Source organism: Aspergillus uvarum (assembly GCF_003184745.1).
Source record: "Aspergillus uvarum CBS 121591 unplaced genomic scaffold BO82scaffold_41, whole genome shotgun sequence".
In the NCBI taxonomy this organism is placed as follows: Eukaryota; Fungi; Ascomycota; class Eurotiomycetes; order Eurotiales; family Aspergillaceae; genus Aspergillus; species Aspergillus uvarum.
The window spans coordinates 263028-277316 of record NW_020291338.1 but is presented as its reverse complement, the minus strand read 5'-3'; the positions used below and the strand labels follow the sequence as shown (position 1 = coordinate 277316).

Below are 14289 nucleotides of genomic sequence, written 5' to 3'. Positions count from 1 at the left end.
AAACAACTCTCTCTCTCTCTCTCTCTCTCTCCCTCTTCTCCTCGCTCTCCCACAACTGCAGCGTCATCGGACTTTCCCTCGACCATTTTCCAGGAAATCACTTGGAGCACTACTGCCAGAACTCCCCTTCAAAAAGACTCGACCCCGCCCAGTACATGCTCGAGGCTCAAATCAACTTTTCCCCTTTCTGGCGGGCTGCCTTTTCGCCGCCACTCCACTACCACCTGCTTCTCATCGCTCTACCAGATCATGCCCCCGGCCAACTCGCCATCTGTATGTGTGCCTCTATGCGATCTGGTTGATTGTCTGTTATTGCTTGGGTATGGAGAGATGTCCAGAACATGACTCGGTTCGTTGGCCGTCTCGCTCGTGCATACAACCAATGACTGAGCAGCCATTATCATCAGTTGACATCCGGCCCTATCGTGATAACAGATGGGAGTCTTAATCATACAATAGTTCTTTCAGACAGGAAGCTTTTCTTGGCTAAGATCTAACTTTCGACACACAGGATCCCTCCTCCCAGTCTTCTTCTGCTTCCTCCCTGCGGCCTGTCCCCGTTCCTGTACCCTCTCTCCCCGCCTCTGTGTCCGATGACGCCCATGATGATAACGTGAGCTTTCTGCGATCGCGTGTGCGCCCCCCACCCGACTCATCTTCCTCCCTCAGTCGCCAGCGCCGTGGTCGACTACAGAATTTACACAATTTGATAGAATCCGATCTCGCATCATTCGAATCGGAAGACTTCTCGAATCCGCGGATTGAAAGCAATCGTCGCATCCCGATTGTGCGCCGCCAGCGCGACAGTCCAAACACCCACCACAGCACAACCTCCAATCCCAACAGCTTGCCAAACTATGAGGGCAGAATGTCAAATCCGCGCTCGCTTTACGGATGGGCACCCGCTTCTGACGATGACGACGATGAGGAAATGAGCTACGAGCCGCTGCATGATAGCAATGCCATTTCCTGGTTTGGCCGCTTTTCGGAACGATATACTGCCTTCCGCGATCCACGCCGTGAGGCTGCCGGTCGGAGTCCACCCACAGCGACAGAAGAGTCGACGGAGAACAACAATCGTGCCTCGAACGAATTACCGTACACCATGGCAGACGCTTTGGTGCAGTCAATACGCCGCCAGCCACGCCCCCCGCGGACTAGGACCCTACAGAATTATTTGGTTGAGCGGGAACGTGCAAGTCAGGCAGCAGACGAACTGACGGAACGGTCTGGCACCAGTTCCACCTCACGAGCATATCGATTCTTGCCCAGCATTCGCAGCGAACCCAATCGACCCCTGACACACAATGATCTTCGTGCTCGAATCAGTGCTCATCGACAGCTACATATGGATAACGCTCCAAGTCCTCGGTTGAAAGAGACAATCCGCTACCTGGACCGGCTACGTTATTCGACCTCGTTCGAGGAAAGCTTATCATCAGCCGCCGCGGGAGGCTTCGTTCACCTCGACTTTCTCAATGGGAACGAGGATGATTTTATCATCGACACTGCATCGATCGCGCCGCCGCCTGAATGCTCATGGCTCCGACCTGGTGTGATATTTTCTGGTTCGCAACGAGCTGCCAGCAACGCCGGTGCGTTCTTTACACAGCGAGCTAGTCCGTCATCTCCACACGATCCTCTTGTCGTTAACAGCAGTGATGCCAACCGCATCAGCGTGTCCACGAGTACGGGTCGGCGATACATGGCCAACAACATCTACAACATAGGAGCCGTCAAGGATGAAAATTGGCCGGTCAAGGTTACCATCCACAACATTAATCACGAAGACATGACATTGGCCGGCACGATGGAAGCCTACAACATCCCCGATAAGACGTCCCCGTCCCATGATGCCCATATCATCACATATCTTGAGGGCGAGATCATCGACTTCAACAAACATACCCTAGAGACGAAGAATTTCAAGGCCGACGCCGAGATCGATAGCACGTACTGGCGAGAGCTTCAGCCATTCAAGAACCTGACCGATGAAGAAATGACGCGGAACCTAGTCAGTCGCAAATGGGTCACCGAGGCATTGTCGAAGGGGTGGATCCTGATGAGATGGAAGGGTGAGTGGACCTGTACATTGGGTTTGTGCCCTTGGAGGAGTGTACTGACGGACTGTTTTCAGAACGATGTTTCATCACCCCGACCGACTCACGACAAGGCCTGACGATCTCTGGGTTTTATTACATCTCGTTGAACCGCGAAAATGGACATATCGAAGGGTTGTATTACGACCCGGGCAGTTCACCATACCAGCAACTATCATTAAATCCTGAGACACGGAAGATGGTGCGTCCGTCTTACGGATTCCGGTGAGTGGTTTCAACATAGGACTTTTGGGGGAAGTGGTATGTGCATAGCCGGTGTTGTTGTCTTCTTTGCAAATCGTTGGGGAAACCTGGAGCAATCTCAGAAGCTGTCAAGCTACGTACATATTTTTTTTTTTGGAAATCTAGGACAGGATCTTAGTGTGATGCCATCAGCTGTAGCAGTCGATGAAACCAGCCATAGATCTAACACACCAAACCAGCCACCACGATCTCCTCCCAAGCACTTTCCCCTCCCAACTTACCCGCGAAACCACATCCTACAATATGAGAATCCAAGAAGAAATTGAGCACCATAATCTGATTTAAATTCCTCAACGGGAGCTAGAGATGACCCGCACACACCACACCCGCCTAAAAATCGACAGATATAGAAAAAGAGAAAAAAAAAAAAGGATTTAACATCCCTCCCTCCCTTCCTAGATCAACAGCAACCTGTATAAAACCGAATTCACCCAAGTTGTATCGAACCAGAATGCGCCAGCCATCAGCCCGAAGTCCGGAAACTTTTCCTCAGATCACAGCACTCCACCTATTTCCATATGCCCCCTTCCCTTCTGGGCGTGCCTCCTCGAGACAAGAAAAAGGTGTCAGGGTAAGTGCATACAACAGAATGCATACATTTACTGCTCAGTCTGGAAGTAGTTAAGGAGGACGGAGCGCTCCTGGGACTCCTCTCCCCAGTCCTTAACGACAACGCAGGAGCAGTTGACGACCTTGCGGGCGTTACCCTCACGGTCGAGCTGGCCTGTTTCACACGGACACACATCGATTAGCAAAGGGTTTCTTCAAATGATTGACTGCGGGGTATTTCTTTTTTCTTTCCGGAGCGGGGACAACGTACAAAGACCAACCCACTCGCCGAGGAGCTTTCCATCGGGGACCTTGATGAGGGGGATCTTGTGCTCGGAGCACAGGGCAACGACAAGCTTCTTGTAGGCCTCCTCCTCGCAGCCCTCGTTCAGGACACACATGTGCGCCTGGCGACGGTCGAGGGCCTTGGCGGCCTCGCGCAGACCACGGGCAAGGCCATCGTGGATCAGGGAGATGCGGAGGACACCCTTGAGGGCGTCGAGGACGGACATCTGACCGCCGGCACCGGCGTCAGCCGAAACCTCGACCTCATCGGCAGCGACGGGGGGGTTGGATTGGGTCTCTTCTCCGTCCGACTAAAATTTTTTTGGCATTGATGGTTAGTTGTGGCTTTTTGGTGACAGGTTGTGCCTGTGGGGGAAGGGAAAATCTAGTGAGCGGATGGAGGTGCATATCAAACTCACCATTTTGTATGTTGTATAGTTAGACTGGTCTGTCGGATTATCCTCAAAGAGTTCGAGGTGGTTGTTCTTGTATAGACTAATAGTGGTGGTGGTGCGGCCAATTTTGCGCCGCTCTCGCCTAAATGTGTGCCCTACAAAGTTTACGTAATGATTTTAGTCACGTGTTGTACGATAGCACGTGATGTGGGGTCGGATGGTGAATCAACTAGCAACTAGTCCCAGAACGGAACCTTGTTGGTGTACCGTACCCGACCTACTGTATGTAATGTTACCACTATACCCTACTAGCTAGCATAGAGCTTGTAAAGAATCTCGGGATGTCATGATATCACGCTGTCCAAGCATCACACATCAGGTATCATAGTCGTACATCAAGTTTCCACCTGTACAGGCTAGCGCCAAGCTAAATGACCGCTGAAGCTGAAAGAACAATTAGACGTATGTACTAGGCCGGCTATGCCCATAGCCATTAGTCAACCCATTTCCTCCCAGTAACCCCGGTCCTTCCTCAATATGCGGCCCCGAGATATGTCCATTGGCCTGCGGCAGTTCAAATACAGGTTGCATTTTAGGCTCCTGATCAATGTGCATCTTGAGCAACTGAATGTCGAGCCCGTGAAGGTGCGGAATGTGCGGGACGAGATCCATGAAATCGGAGAGCTGCTGCAGTTAGCATCTGGTGGACCAGCAAGATGCAACAAGGGAGCTTACCTTCAGCCAAAATACATGCTCCATGTCGAAGTACTTAGGCCGCGCTTCACTATCCCGTTGCATGATCTGTCCGAATGACGAACTGAGAAATTCAATCTCGTCTGCTTGAACGAGCATCCTTCGCGTGACTCGCCAGAGATTCGTCCGCTGGGTAGGGGTTGCGATGCGCTTCTCCCAACTGGCATACTGCGATAGTTGAAGATCATTCGTCGCCAGCAAGGGTGCAACCAGGTAGTTCGGAATCCATCGATCCTCTGCCACTTCCGAGGCGCAAGACGGGTCGAGCTGTCTTGTCTCAGCGGTCACAACAGGCATGAACTTCCGCAGCCATGCATGGCTCTTGGCTTGCGGATCATTGGATCCAACAAGATTGGCTGCGACTCGAAGGCGACTGGGCAGAGCGTCTCGTCTACGCTGCTCTTGTTCTTCCTGTTCTTTGCGCAGTTTGGCGAGTCGCTGTCGCTCCTGTTCAAGCCGCTTCTGTCGCTCTTCTTCGGCTTGTTTTATTCGCTGTTGCTCTGCCTCTTCTTTCCGCTTCCGCTCCTCCTCTGCAGCCATTTCCGCGGCTTTCTCTTGGGCAATGCGCGCCTCCCGCGCTGCGCGTTCCTGCTCTTCTTTCTCCAGTCGGGCTTTCTCCGCTTCAGCAGCAAGGCGTGCTTCTTCCTCTTCGCGAGCTTGTTTCTCCCGTGCTTGCTTCTCTAGAACTAACTTCTCTTGGGCTATCTTCTCTTGGGCTAACTTCTCTTGAGCTACCTTCTCTTGGGCTAGCTTCTCTTGAAGAAGCTTCTCTTGAGCTTGCTTCTGCTGGGCTAGCTTCTCTTGAGCTTGCTTCTGCTGGGCTAGCTTCTCTTGGGCTTGCTTCTCTTGGGCTCGTTTCTCCTGGGCTTTCTTTTCCCGGAGCTCTGCCGCTTCAGCCTCAGCCTGAGCAAGACTGATCGAGTCATCCATTGGGATATCTTCGAGCTCAAGAGTGTCGGGCTTCTCTTGCTCCTCTTTCACCTGCTTTCGTTCGACAGGCTTGGCAGAGAGATCTCGTTCCCGCGATTGATCTCGCCGAAGTTGAGGTGCAAGATGGCTATCATCTTTGCGACGAGGAAGCTTCAGATCCTCCACAGCAGGGTGACTCCTCTTCGGGTTTCCGTTGGTGATGTTGGGCGTTCCATCTTCCGACAGTACTCGTCGCTTCTTCTTCAAGACTTCGCGAGAGTTCCGATCAGCCTCGGAACCGCGAGATCTAGGTCGCTCGGGACTGACGCTGCTGCGGCCACGCTTCACGGAAGGCGGTCCAGGCTTGGTCGTGACGATTTCTGAAGGATCAGGGCGGGATTTAGGAGCTTCCTCTCGGCCGGACATAGAATCTGAAGAAGGAATGCTAGGCCTCCTGCGATCGCGATCGGGTGGGCGTCCGGCGATCAGGCGTCTTCTCTTGGGAGGCTCTTCGCCCCGGCTAGAATCTCCATCCTTGGTTGAAATCACCTTCGACCTAGGTATATCGGAACGAGGGCCGTCGTGATCAGGCGTAGCAACATGTCCCACCTTGGGACGAGGAGGACCAGGCTTCTCTTTCGTATGCACCATGCCTTCTCGTTTGCGCTCTTTCATGGGTGCGTCTTTGGAGGAGTCCCGACGAACTGGGCTTCCAAGCTGTTTCCGATGCTTGCCCCCTGGAGAAGGAGACTCTTTCCGTCCAGAGCGCTTGGACTCTCGGTCCTTGTCACGTACCCTTCTTGGAGATGAAATGTCGCTTTTACGCTGTTTCCTGTTCCGTACATAGTTGTCATAGGCGTCGCGAAGAACATCATATTCTTCCTCCCAGTTGTCCGCTCTGCGTTCTCGAGATAACTCAAAGTAAGTGCGATCCTTATATAGTCGTCGCGAGGGGTTGAAGCTAGGTTGATCTAGCAGAAGTTTGATCACGGGAAGATTACCTCTCCCAATCGCGGCCAGCATAGGCGTATTGTATCCAAACTTGTGGGAGCCGCCCTGTACCGGATCCGGGTCGGGATCCGCATCTCCCATTCCCAACAAAAGAGACAAGACTTCATCATGACCGCCCTTGGCCGCTGCAATCATCGACTCAGCATCTGCCCGCTGGCCAACATTGAGAATATTAGCAACACCAGCAATGTCGCCCTTGGCGGCGAAGGCTTGTAAATTCTCTGGCGTAGCTTTGGTCCATAGCAGATCATTCCGAGTGGCCTCGCTTCTGACGCTCTTGCGTTTGTTCGTACTAGCAAAGTATGGCGGACTGCGTTGTCCGTTAACGGGGGGTGATTCTCGAGGGCTAGCCACCGTCACTCGTCGCGAAGACGTCTCCCTGGTGCCAGATCCAGTCTGTTCTTCAGAACGACGGCTTGGGCGTGGATGCGCTTTTGCCTCCTCCAAAACACGACGAATCTCATCGTAATCTTCCGAGTCCGACGGAATGAGATCGCTCGGCTCATCGCCTTCAGCATTGACGGAACGGGGATTCGCACCAGCCTGGAGTAACAATTTGACGACATCGAGATGGCCATTTTCAACGGCATCTATCAACGGAGTATCGCGATCGATATTTCGGGTCTCGACTTCACATCCGGCTTCAAGGAGAAACTTGACAATAGACGCGCAACCTTCCAAGGCGGCGATTTGAAGTGGCGTGTTACCAGCATTGTCGGCAACATTGAGGTCCTCCGGTCGTTCTGCATGTCGAGCGATTGCCGCCTCAAGTTCCTGTGCAGCACATGCACGAGCGAGGCGCGTGCGTCCATTCTGATCGCGTTGCTTTTTGTGACCCGTGGGTCTGGCAGGGGACGCAGACGCCCCATCGACAGAGGCCACCTTTCGAATGTGAGCACTGGGCATAGGAGATCCGCTGGTGGAGGAAGACACCGACTGCCGGTCTTCGGAACTCTGCCTTTGCACGCCAGGAAGAAGCGGGGTAGGAGCTTTCCGCTTCCGCTGCGAATCGCTACCCAGCTGGTGACCAGAAGCTGTTCTCTTGTGCGAACGGACAGGGGATATGGAACGGTCGATCGACGCGGGACGGGGCAACATCACACCATTGAGCTCTCGTCGTTCTCGATCCCGGGAAGGAGCTAGGTGGTGCGGGCGGGCGTTTCGACGGACATCTCCCTCTCCATCGACACTTTCACTAAAGCTGCGCTTTCTCGACGTCCTGGGCGCAGAAGATGCAGGGTGCGATGACTCGAGTCGACTCGAAACAGATTGGGGCTCATCGGTCTTTTCGACTTTCACATGGGGTGGAGACCCAGTCCGACGGAGAGGACTCGTCGGGCGCACATGACGGTCGCGTTCACTGACAACGTCGTCATCCACCAACTTTCTCTTTCTCACTTTCAAATCGTTGGGGGGGAGGTCGCTCTCTGCAGCATCACCATGGTCGTTTCTATCATCACGTCGTTTCGGTTCATGTTTTATGTACTTCCGTCTCTTTTCAGGCGATAATGATTCGCGGCCCGATTGGATTATGGTTTCTGCCTCCGAGTCAGCCTTGGGGCTAGGGGGCCCATCGCTGTCCCCGACAGCAGGGTCTACCTCTTTTAGCGGACGATACTCCCTCCGAGGCACCGGTGAGAGGGCTCTCTTGGGAGATAGCGGACCCGAGGTAGACTGGTGGTTCACCTTGGCAGCAAGACCGTTTTGTCCGGCATCCAGGGAAGCTGGCAGGGAGGAGACAGCCTCGACATCACTCATAGCGGTAGCACTCGATTTCTGGGGGTTCTGCTCGTCATCTTCGGGGGCCGTGGCGGACAGGTAGACCCGTGGTCAAATACACCAGCAGATGCGCGCGAAAGCTGGTGCTCGACCACGCTTGATTTGGAACTCGGTAGGTTGGGTATTCTCTTCTGACAGTGAAAATATCGTGGACGAGCAATGAGCGTGGGCGAGGGAGGACCCAATAATCCGAAGTAAGAGAGCGAAGCGAAATAGAGGCGAGGAAGGTAGTGGTGACGGTGATGAAGAGAAGAACGAGGCGACAGGACGTGAACGTGGAGGGGTTAATACGGTCGGCAAAGGGAGCAGAAGGTCCGATTGAGGTCGATAGGAGGAACGAAAGGAGGATTGAGAGAAGTTGAGCGGATTGAGGAGGGGGGGAGTGATTTAGAAGGGGAAACAGAAGGTGAAGGAAGAGAAAGGATTAATTGGGAGGAGAGTTGTTAAGAAGAGGGAGAAGATGGAGCGGGCGAAGTTCGCTGGGGGGTGTGGTGTGGGAGAGAGGAGGGAGGGAAATTACGCAGGTAAATGGGTTACTGGTAAGAAAGACGAGTTCGCCGTCGAGAGCAGTTTAGCTGGTCATTAGCGGGTTGGGCTAGTCAGTGAGTGGTTGCGACTAGCTGAGATTCAGGCAATCCTCTATTAGGTCATCGCCCTTCAAGATCATAACAGATATGATCAAGGGTAAAAATTAGGCTAGTTTAATATCGAAATGGATGTGATGGTCGATGAGTATGATGATGTTGATGCTATCGATGCTGTCGATAATGCTAGTATGCTAATAATAATTGTCGATGATGCTGATTGCCGGTGGTAATATTGACTCATTCTGAATTGGGGTAATTACGAGTGGTTACCGATAAATACCGATTATCAGTGCAATTCGTCAGTCTCGCCCCCAGAATATTAGATGCGTTTGCCATTTGGCCACCGACATCCGCAGCATTAGCAGCATGGAGCAGCTGCTTGCTAGTCCGCTATCGAAAGTGACTATGGGTGAGGGTGGAGAGGAGTCATCAGTAATCTGACAACTGGTATGGAGGGAGAGAGAGTGCATGGATGAGTGGGATGAATGAATTGAGAATGATCAAGGAAAGAAAGAGGTCACGATCCTTCTTCTTGAATCCCACCACTACCGCAATTACCAGGTCTTCCCGGCGAAGAAGCCAGAGTTACCATCCGATTTACAGTACCGGACATACAAGACGGAGGCAGAGGTAGAGTCGCAGTACCAAGAATACAGTAAGACAGAAGTAGGTGGGTAGGTAAGGTAAGGTAGCATTCATTGATTGATCGAAACCGACCGGACGAGTCCAGCTGCAGCCGCAACATCCATTCATCCATTCATCCATCCATTTTTCTTCGATTTGAACCAAGCCTGCGAGAAGGCCCAAAGAAAAGCGGGGGGAGGGGAGGGGGGAATGAGAGGAGAGAAGGAGGGGGCGGTCAAAGAAGAGAAGCAAGAGACACAGAAGAGCGATAGAGAGGAGAGGGAGCCTGGCAGGAGAACTGAGCTAATAGAGAAGAGAGGATACAGTCGGTACTCACAGTAGTAGACAGCAAGCAAGCAAGCAAGCAAGTATAGATGCAGTGGTGGCGGACTGGTCTGGTTAAACGTCTGCCTTCTCTTTGCTGCTGCTGCTGCTTGCTTGCTTTTCTTTATTTTTCCTTTTTTCCCTTTTCTTCCCTTTTATTCGACCTTGTCTGGCTTTTTTGGGGCGGTTAGTAAGTATTCTTTCTTTTTTCTGTTTTCTTTTCTTTTCTTTTTTTTTCCATTTTTTAGCCTTTTTTTAGGAGGGTCGGCGTTGCAGCGACTGAAACTCGGGCAAGCTCTGGAACGGAGGGTGGGAATGAGTGACGGATTGTGGCAGTTCCCTGGAAGCTGGCGTAGGCTATCAGGCTAGCCATCCGCTTGCCCCCCTCGGCTCCTCCAATGATTGACAGTGAGTAGCCCGCCGGTTGCCGCATGCGGGTTAGAAGGTTTCGTCCTTCAGCGATCTTCTCCTCCTGGCAAGACCAGTCATTGTCCCTCTTTCTTCCGGCTTATCGCCCCGCTCATCTCACACACTCTCACTGACTGCCTGAACTTGCTTTTCTCTTGTTTTCCAGTTTATTATTCTTCCTTTCTTTCTTTCTGTTCATTCACTGGGCGGGATGACTCGCTTGGTCTTGTATAGATAGATGATTATTAGTCTAACCCCCATCCATGGAATTAGGATTTGCTTGTGCAGAAGCAAGAGAGACGATACTAAAAAAGGAAAAAAGGGTGTGAGAGCCACTAAAGCACTCAAGAGATCAAAGATAGAGGAGGGGGGGCTCTCTTTACCCCTCCGTCAACAGCCGGCATCTGACGATCCGGAATGCTGGCAAAAAGAGCAGGACCCTTATTGATCGAGGTCTGGTGGTGCAGTGGTATATTGGCGGATGGAGAGCGTAGGAGAGAAGATCTTCCAGTTTGTTGTTTGACAGTCCCTATCTCGTCCCCGTATCCTATAACATCCTTACCGAACCGACAATGTGGGCGACATGTTTCATCCTCCGTACAGTACGGAGTACGATCCTCGTAACTAAGGAGGCCGCTTTCTTCAACCCTTCTTGCTCTCACCTCCCTCAGCTCCTCCCTCTTCACCTTTGACATCACGAGACCCTTAGTGGATCAAACAAACGCCGAAATCCTTTCAGTTCCGACGGGTTTGCTTGTTTATGATTTACGACTGCTCATCTCACTCACCCCTTGGCTGTGGAGTCTCGGTGTTTTTGTTCTCCACACTCGAGCTTTCGATGGTGTCGCATCATCATGACAGGAACATTCGACTGCGTAAAGTACTGTGGTACCAAAGTGGTAAAACCGGTAACAAACATAAATACCAGAGCCTCCCTCCGCGTCCCCGTCCCCGATTTTCCCCCCAATTCAGTCCCGTTTCCTCGTATAGTAAGTCAGTAACTTAGAACCAAGACTGAAACCAAAACACACCACTGCCCCGGCCAGATCGGCTCTAGACTGGACTCGAAACCCTGTTTGTTATTGTTTATCGACCTTTTCTGATTCTTGTTCTTATTCCTGCCGGCCGAACATCTTCTTCTTACTCCGTACTCCCCACCCACAGTCAATCTTCCTGCTCCGCGTCAGTGGCGGACACGCACCAGATACAACTACATGGTAACCGGACGCAATGATCGTGCTCGCCGGTCTGGTGGATACAGCGCTTGCCTTCACGCACATGGACGCTATTGATGCCCTTCGAGCCTTCTTCATCCTCGCATCTTGTACGGTATGATCAGCCGTAGCATCCGAGAAGCCGAGGCAGACAACAGTCGGAGACGATGCTGCACGCCCTGGACACGGTCCGTTGAGAATGAACTAAATTGAGAAACCTTAGATTCTGTCGGTCAGCGTGTTGCCGGACTCGTTGCACTCGCGCTTCGTTGTTTATGGCGCTCGTGCAACATCAACCGACTCGAAGCCTCCCTCTGCCCCAGCGTCCAGAACCTCTACCTCCTCCTCACCCTCGTCATCCCCAGCTACACGCATCCTCGACTACCTTGCCTCCCTGAGAGTCCCTCACAGCTACTTCACGCAATTCTATGTCGCTTCCGTGGCTGCCTCGGTCTTTTGGGGCGTGCAGCTCCTTTGCCGTGGCGCGGCGTTCCAGGCCTTTGCAACGAGGGTCAGCCCAGATCACCTGCAGAGGTCCATGACGATAAACCAAGTCTTGCTGTGTTGGGTGTGCATGCTTCTCCAGGGGGTAAGGCGGCTGTATGAGTGCTTCGTGTTCTCGAGGCCATCCGCGTCTCGAATGTGGTTCATTCACTGGCTCGTAGGCCTTGCTTTCTACCTGGGCATGTCGGTTGCGGTCTGGGCTGAAGGAGCAGGTACAGCAACCCCCCCCCCATGCATGGCGCAACACAAGAGAGAAAGTCCCATTGATCATGCCACAGGCACGCTTCTGGCCCGCCCAATTGTCCTCGATGATGCGAAGGTCACCATAGCCCCTTCACTCCGCACCTTCATCTCCCTTCCGATTTTCCTGCTCGCATCAGGTCTCCAGCACGATGCTCACCACTATCTCTTCTCCTTAGAGAAGTATACCCTGCCGATCCACCCTCTATTCCACAGGCTTGTATGCCCGCACTACACGGCCGAGTGTGTCATCTACTTGTCCCTGGCATTCTTAGCCGCTCCGCAGGGGGAAACCATCAATAAGACGATTCTGGCAGCTCTGGCCTTTGTGGCCATCAACCTTGGCCTGACGACGGCCAACACCCGACGATGGTATATCCAGAAATTCGGCGGAAGTTCAATGCAAGGGAAGTGGAATATGATTCCGGGCATATACTGATTCTAGGTTAAACGTCTAAGGTTCTCTGCAAACCCGGACTATCGTCTACTCAAGAATTTCATTGTGCTTCCCAGCTTCGCGACTTTGAGCACGTCACGATAAGTTAGACTGATCCTGGTTCCCCTTTGAGACCAGCCACATTCGTACCGTTCGGACTCCCTCAGCAAGTCCCAATTGCAGATGGAGTCGGCACTGAGTTGCTCGTCCCTGTCGGTTTCCGAAATCCCATGCAGGAAGTCCGTGTAGATGTTGTCCGTGGTGACCAGCAGACTACGTCGCTCCTGCAGAATGCGATATCTTGGTTGGCGATCCAGGCCGTCTTTTGTGTCGGCCGTGGGCTTGTCATACAGATCCAGCACAATCGGCGCGCCGAGGCTGACCGTAGCCACGAGCGGGTAATATGCCGCGCCGTCTTCATGAGGCATAATCCCTTGTCCGGGACAATACTCGTTCACCAGGACATGGTTCGGGGCGCCGTGCGGGGCATGTCGGAAGATGTCGAGGGCATCGAACCGCGGGCTCACTATGGGCGAGACGAGCCAGGAGGGAAGCGGAGAGGCGATGAGGGTGTTGGTCTTGGTCAGGGCAGATGGCCAGGTTTGAAGGCGACGATGTGCGAGATGCGTCCAGCGCGGGAGGGGAGCGGTAACGATCTAAAGAGAATCGTAAATCATAACACGTACCGTATGAATTAGGTAAGGACTAAATATGTAACTATATTCAGGGACAAACCTTCTGAAGCAAAAAGGCTTCCTCCATCTCCGAGATGAAGTCCGCAATGTAGAATGCATCCGATGGCAATTGCTTGATGCGGGCCCTTTCGAGCTCCCCCATCTGGTTCAGGTACAGTGTACGCCCACCTGACACTTTTCCTTCCGGTTCAAGATAACTCGACAACTTGCGGACACGCTGTCACTGCATGAGAGCGATCGCATGTACGAGTACGAGTACGAAGAGCTCAATGCAGACAGAGAGAAGGTTGACGTATCCCAAAATAAAAAGTCCGACCCCCTAAGTGCAGTGATTGGTTAGAATCCTCTTCTCTTCTGGGGCTAACTCCTAAATTTACCCCTGGCACACTCGCCTTGTTGCTACTTTTAGCTTGCGGATGGAGGGGGGGGACCGGAAACCCGAGTGCGGAGAGTGGAGTGGACTTCTTGAAAATAGAATAGATATGGCAGGCTGCAGGCAGGCTGCAGTGCAGCTTGGGGTCTCTTTGTCTGAGAGACAATGGACTCTTTCCCCCAGATGGTCAGGTGATTCGATAGATGAGACTGTGTGGCGGGTGGAACACGATGTCTTATTGACAATGGCTGACTCGATCTGGTGAACTGGACTCTCCAGGGAGGGTGATGACATCATGATTTCTAACTTCGGTTGCATAGACAAATGCTGCAGAAGCTGAATCGAGCTTCTGGGTCTGCATTATTGTCAAGTTACTACTGGCACGGATGTTAATTGATCCAAGCTTGCATACCTAACTTGGCTGGATATACTGGTCCGGTTCTTCTGTGGTTCATGGGAACAAAGTAATGTCGTATGGGATATAGTCCTATCACGAATTTCTGCATGTAGTCATCTTGTTGGTGTCGGTAACTGCTCCTGGAATCTAAATAGCAGATTGTCTTTCGTGGTATACAGTAGAAGTCGATGGTGAATAGACTTCTACAGAAACATTTACCTTCTACGAATATATACCGCCGACTCTCGAACCCGATCCCGAACAAGCACGGAAATCGAACAGAACAACAACACTATATGCAACCTGTCCACATTACACGATACCCAATAATCGAACAACCACTAGTCCAAAAAGCCTCGGCTAAACTAGGTAGCTTACAGTACACACCCAGAAACCTCTCGTCCATCAACCTCCATATACAATACATACATACATGCAGTAAC

General features: G+C 52.3%; 4 protein-coding genes across 4 annotated transcripts; 2 read left to right on the top strand and 2 right to left on the bottom strand.

Moving 5' to 3' along the window:
* The first annotated feature begins 33 nt into the window (after positions 1–33).
* On the top strand, positions 34–2535 carry BO82DRAFT_339371 (GID4/VID24 family protein). The gene is made up of 3 exons (XM_025633476.1): positions 34–273; positions 527–2075; positions 2138–2535. The coding sequence occupies exons 1-3, from the start codon at positions 250–252 to the stop codon at positions 2326–2328; spliced, it is 1764 nt and encodes a 587-aa protein (XP_025490180.1). The 5' UTR covers positions 34–249; the 3' UTR covers positions 2329–2535.
* A 217-nt stretch (positions 2536–2752) lies between these two features.
* On the bottom strand, positions 2753–8519 carry BO82DRAFT_393517 (putative histone deacetylase complex subunit (Hos4)). Its single transcript, XM_025638680.1, has 5 exons — positions 4328–8519; positions 4063–4276; positions 3617–3747; positions 3184–3508; positions 2753–3087 (listed from the first exon to the last, which is right to left on the bottom strand). The coding sequence occupies exons 1-5, from the start codon at positions 8021–8023 to the stop codon at positions 2963–2965; spliced, it is 4491 nt and encodes a 1496-aa protein (XP_025490179.1). The 5' UTR covers positions 8024–8519; the 3' UTR covers positions 2753–2962.
* Positions 8520–11217: 2698 nt separating this feature from the next.
* On the top strand, positions 11218–12498 carry BO82DRAFT_419128 (putative 3-oxo-5-alpha-steroid 4-dehydrogenase; the record flags this gene model as incomplete). The annotated part of the gene is made up of 3 exons (XM_025640101.1): positions 11218–11316; positions 11425–11917; positions 11984–12498. The coding sequence occupies 3 exons, from the start codon at positions 11218–11220 to the stop codon at positions 12382–12384; spliced, it is 993 nt and encodes a 330-aa protein (XP_025490178.1). The 3' UTR covers positions 12385–12498.
* BO82DRAFT_122707 (uncharacterized protein) lies at positions 12404–13487 on the bottom strand. Its single transcript, XM_025629894.1, has 3 exons — positions 13469–13487; positions 13117–13395; positions 12404–13037 (listed from the first exon to the last, which is right to left on the bottom strand). The coding sequence occupies exons 2-3, from the start codon at positions 13216–13218 to the stop codon at positions 12423–12425; spliced, it is 717 nt and encodes a 238-aa protein (XP_025490177.1). The 5' UTR covers positions 13219–13395; positions 13469–13487; the 3' UTR covers positions 12404–12422.
* Positions 13488–14289: the final 802 nt, after the last annotated feature.

Excerpts from the sequence above, each read along its gene's own strand:
- BO82DRAFT_122707 (XM_025629894.1), bottom strand. The coding sequence starts at position 13,218 with ATGGGGGAGCTCGAAAGGGCCCGCATCAAGCAATTGCCATCGGATGCA. Across the intron at positions 13,038-13,116 it reads AAGCCTTTTTGCTTCAGAAG|ATCGTTACCGCTCCCCTCCC; the intron begins GTTTGTCCCTGA and ends GATTCTCTTTAG.
- BO82DRAFT_339371 (XM_025633476.1), top strand. The coding sequence starts at position 250 with ATGCCCCCGGCCAACTCGCCATCT. Across the intron at positions 274-526 it reads CCCCGGCCAACTCGCCATCT|TCTTCTTCTGCTTCCTCCCT; the intron begins GTATGTGTGCCT and ends CCCTCCTCCCAG. Across the intron at positions 2,076-2,137 it reads GATCCTGATGAGATGGAAGG|AACGATGTTTCATCACCCCG; the intron begins GTGAGTGGACCT and ends GACTGTTTTCAG.
- BO82DRAFT_393517 (XM_025638680.1), bottom strand. The coding sequence starts at position 8,023 with ATGAGTGATGTCGAGGCTGTCTCCTCCCTGCCAGCTTCCCTGGATGCC. Across the intron at positions 3,509-3,616 it reads ACTATACAACATACAAAATG|TCGGACGGAGAAGAGACCCA; the intron begins GTGAGTTTGATA and ends AAAAAATTTTAG. Across the intron at positions 3,088-3,183 it reads CGGCGAGTGGGTTGGTCTTT|GCCAGCTCGACCGTGAGGGT; the intron begins GTACGTTGTCCC and ends CGTGTGAAACAG.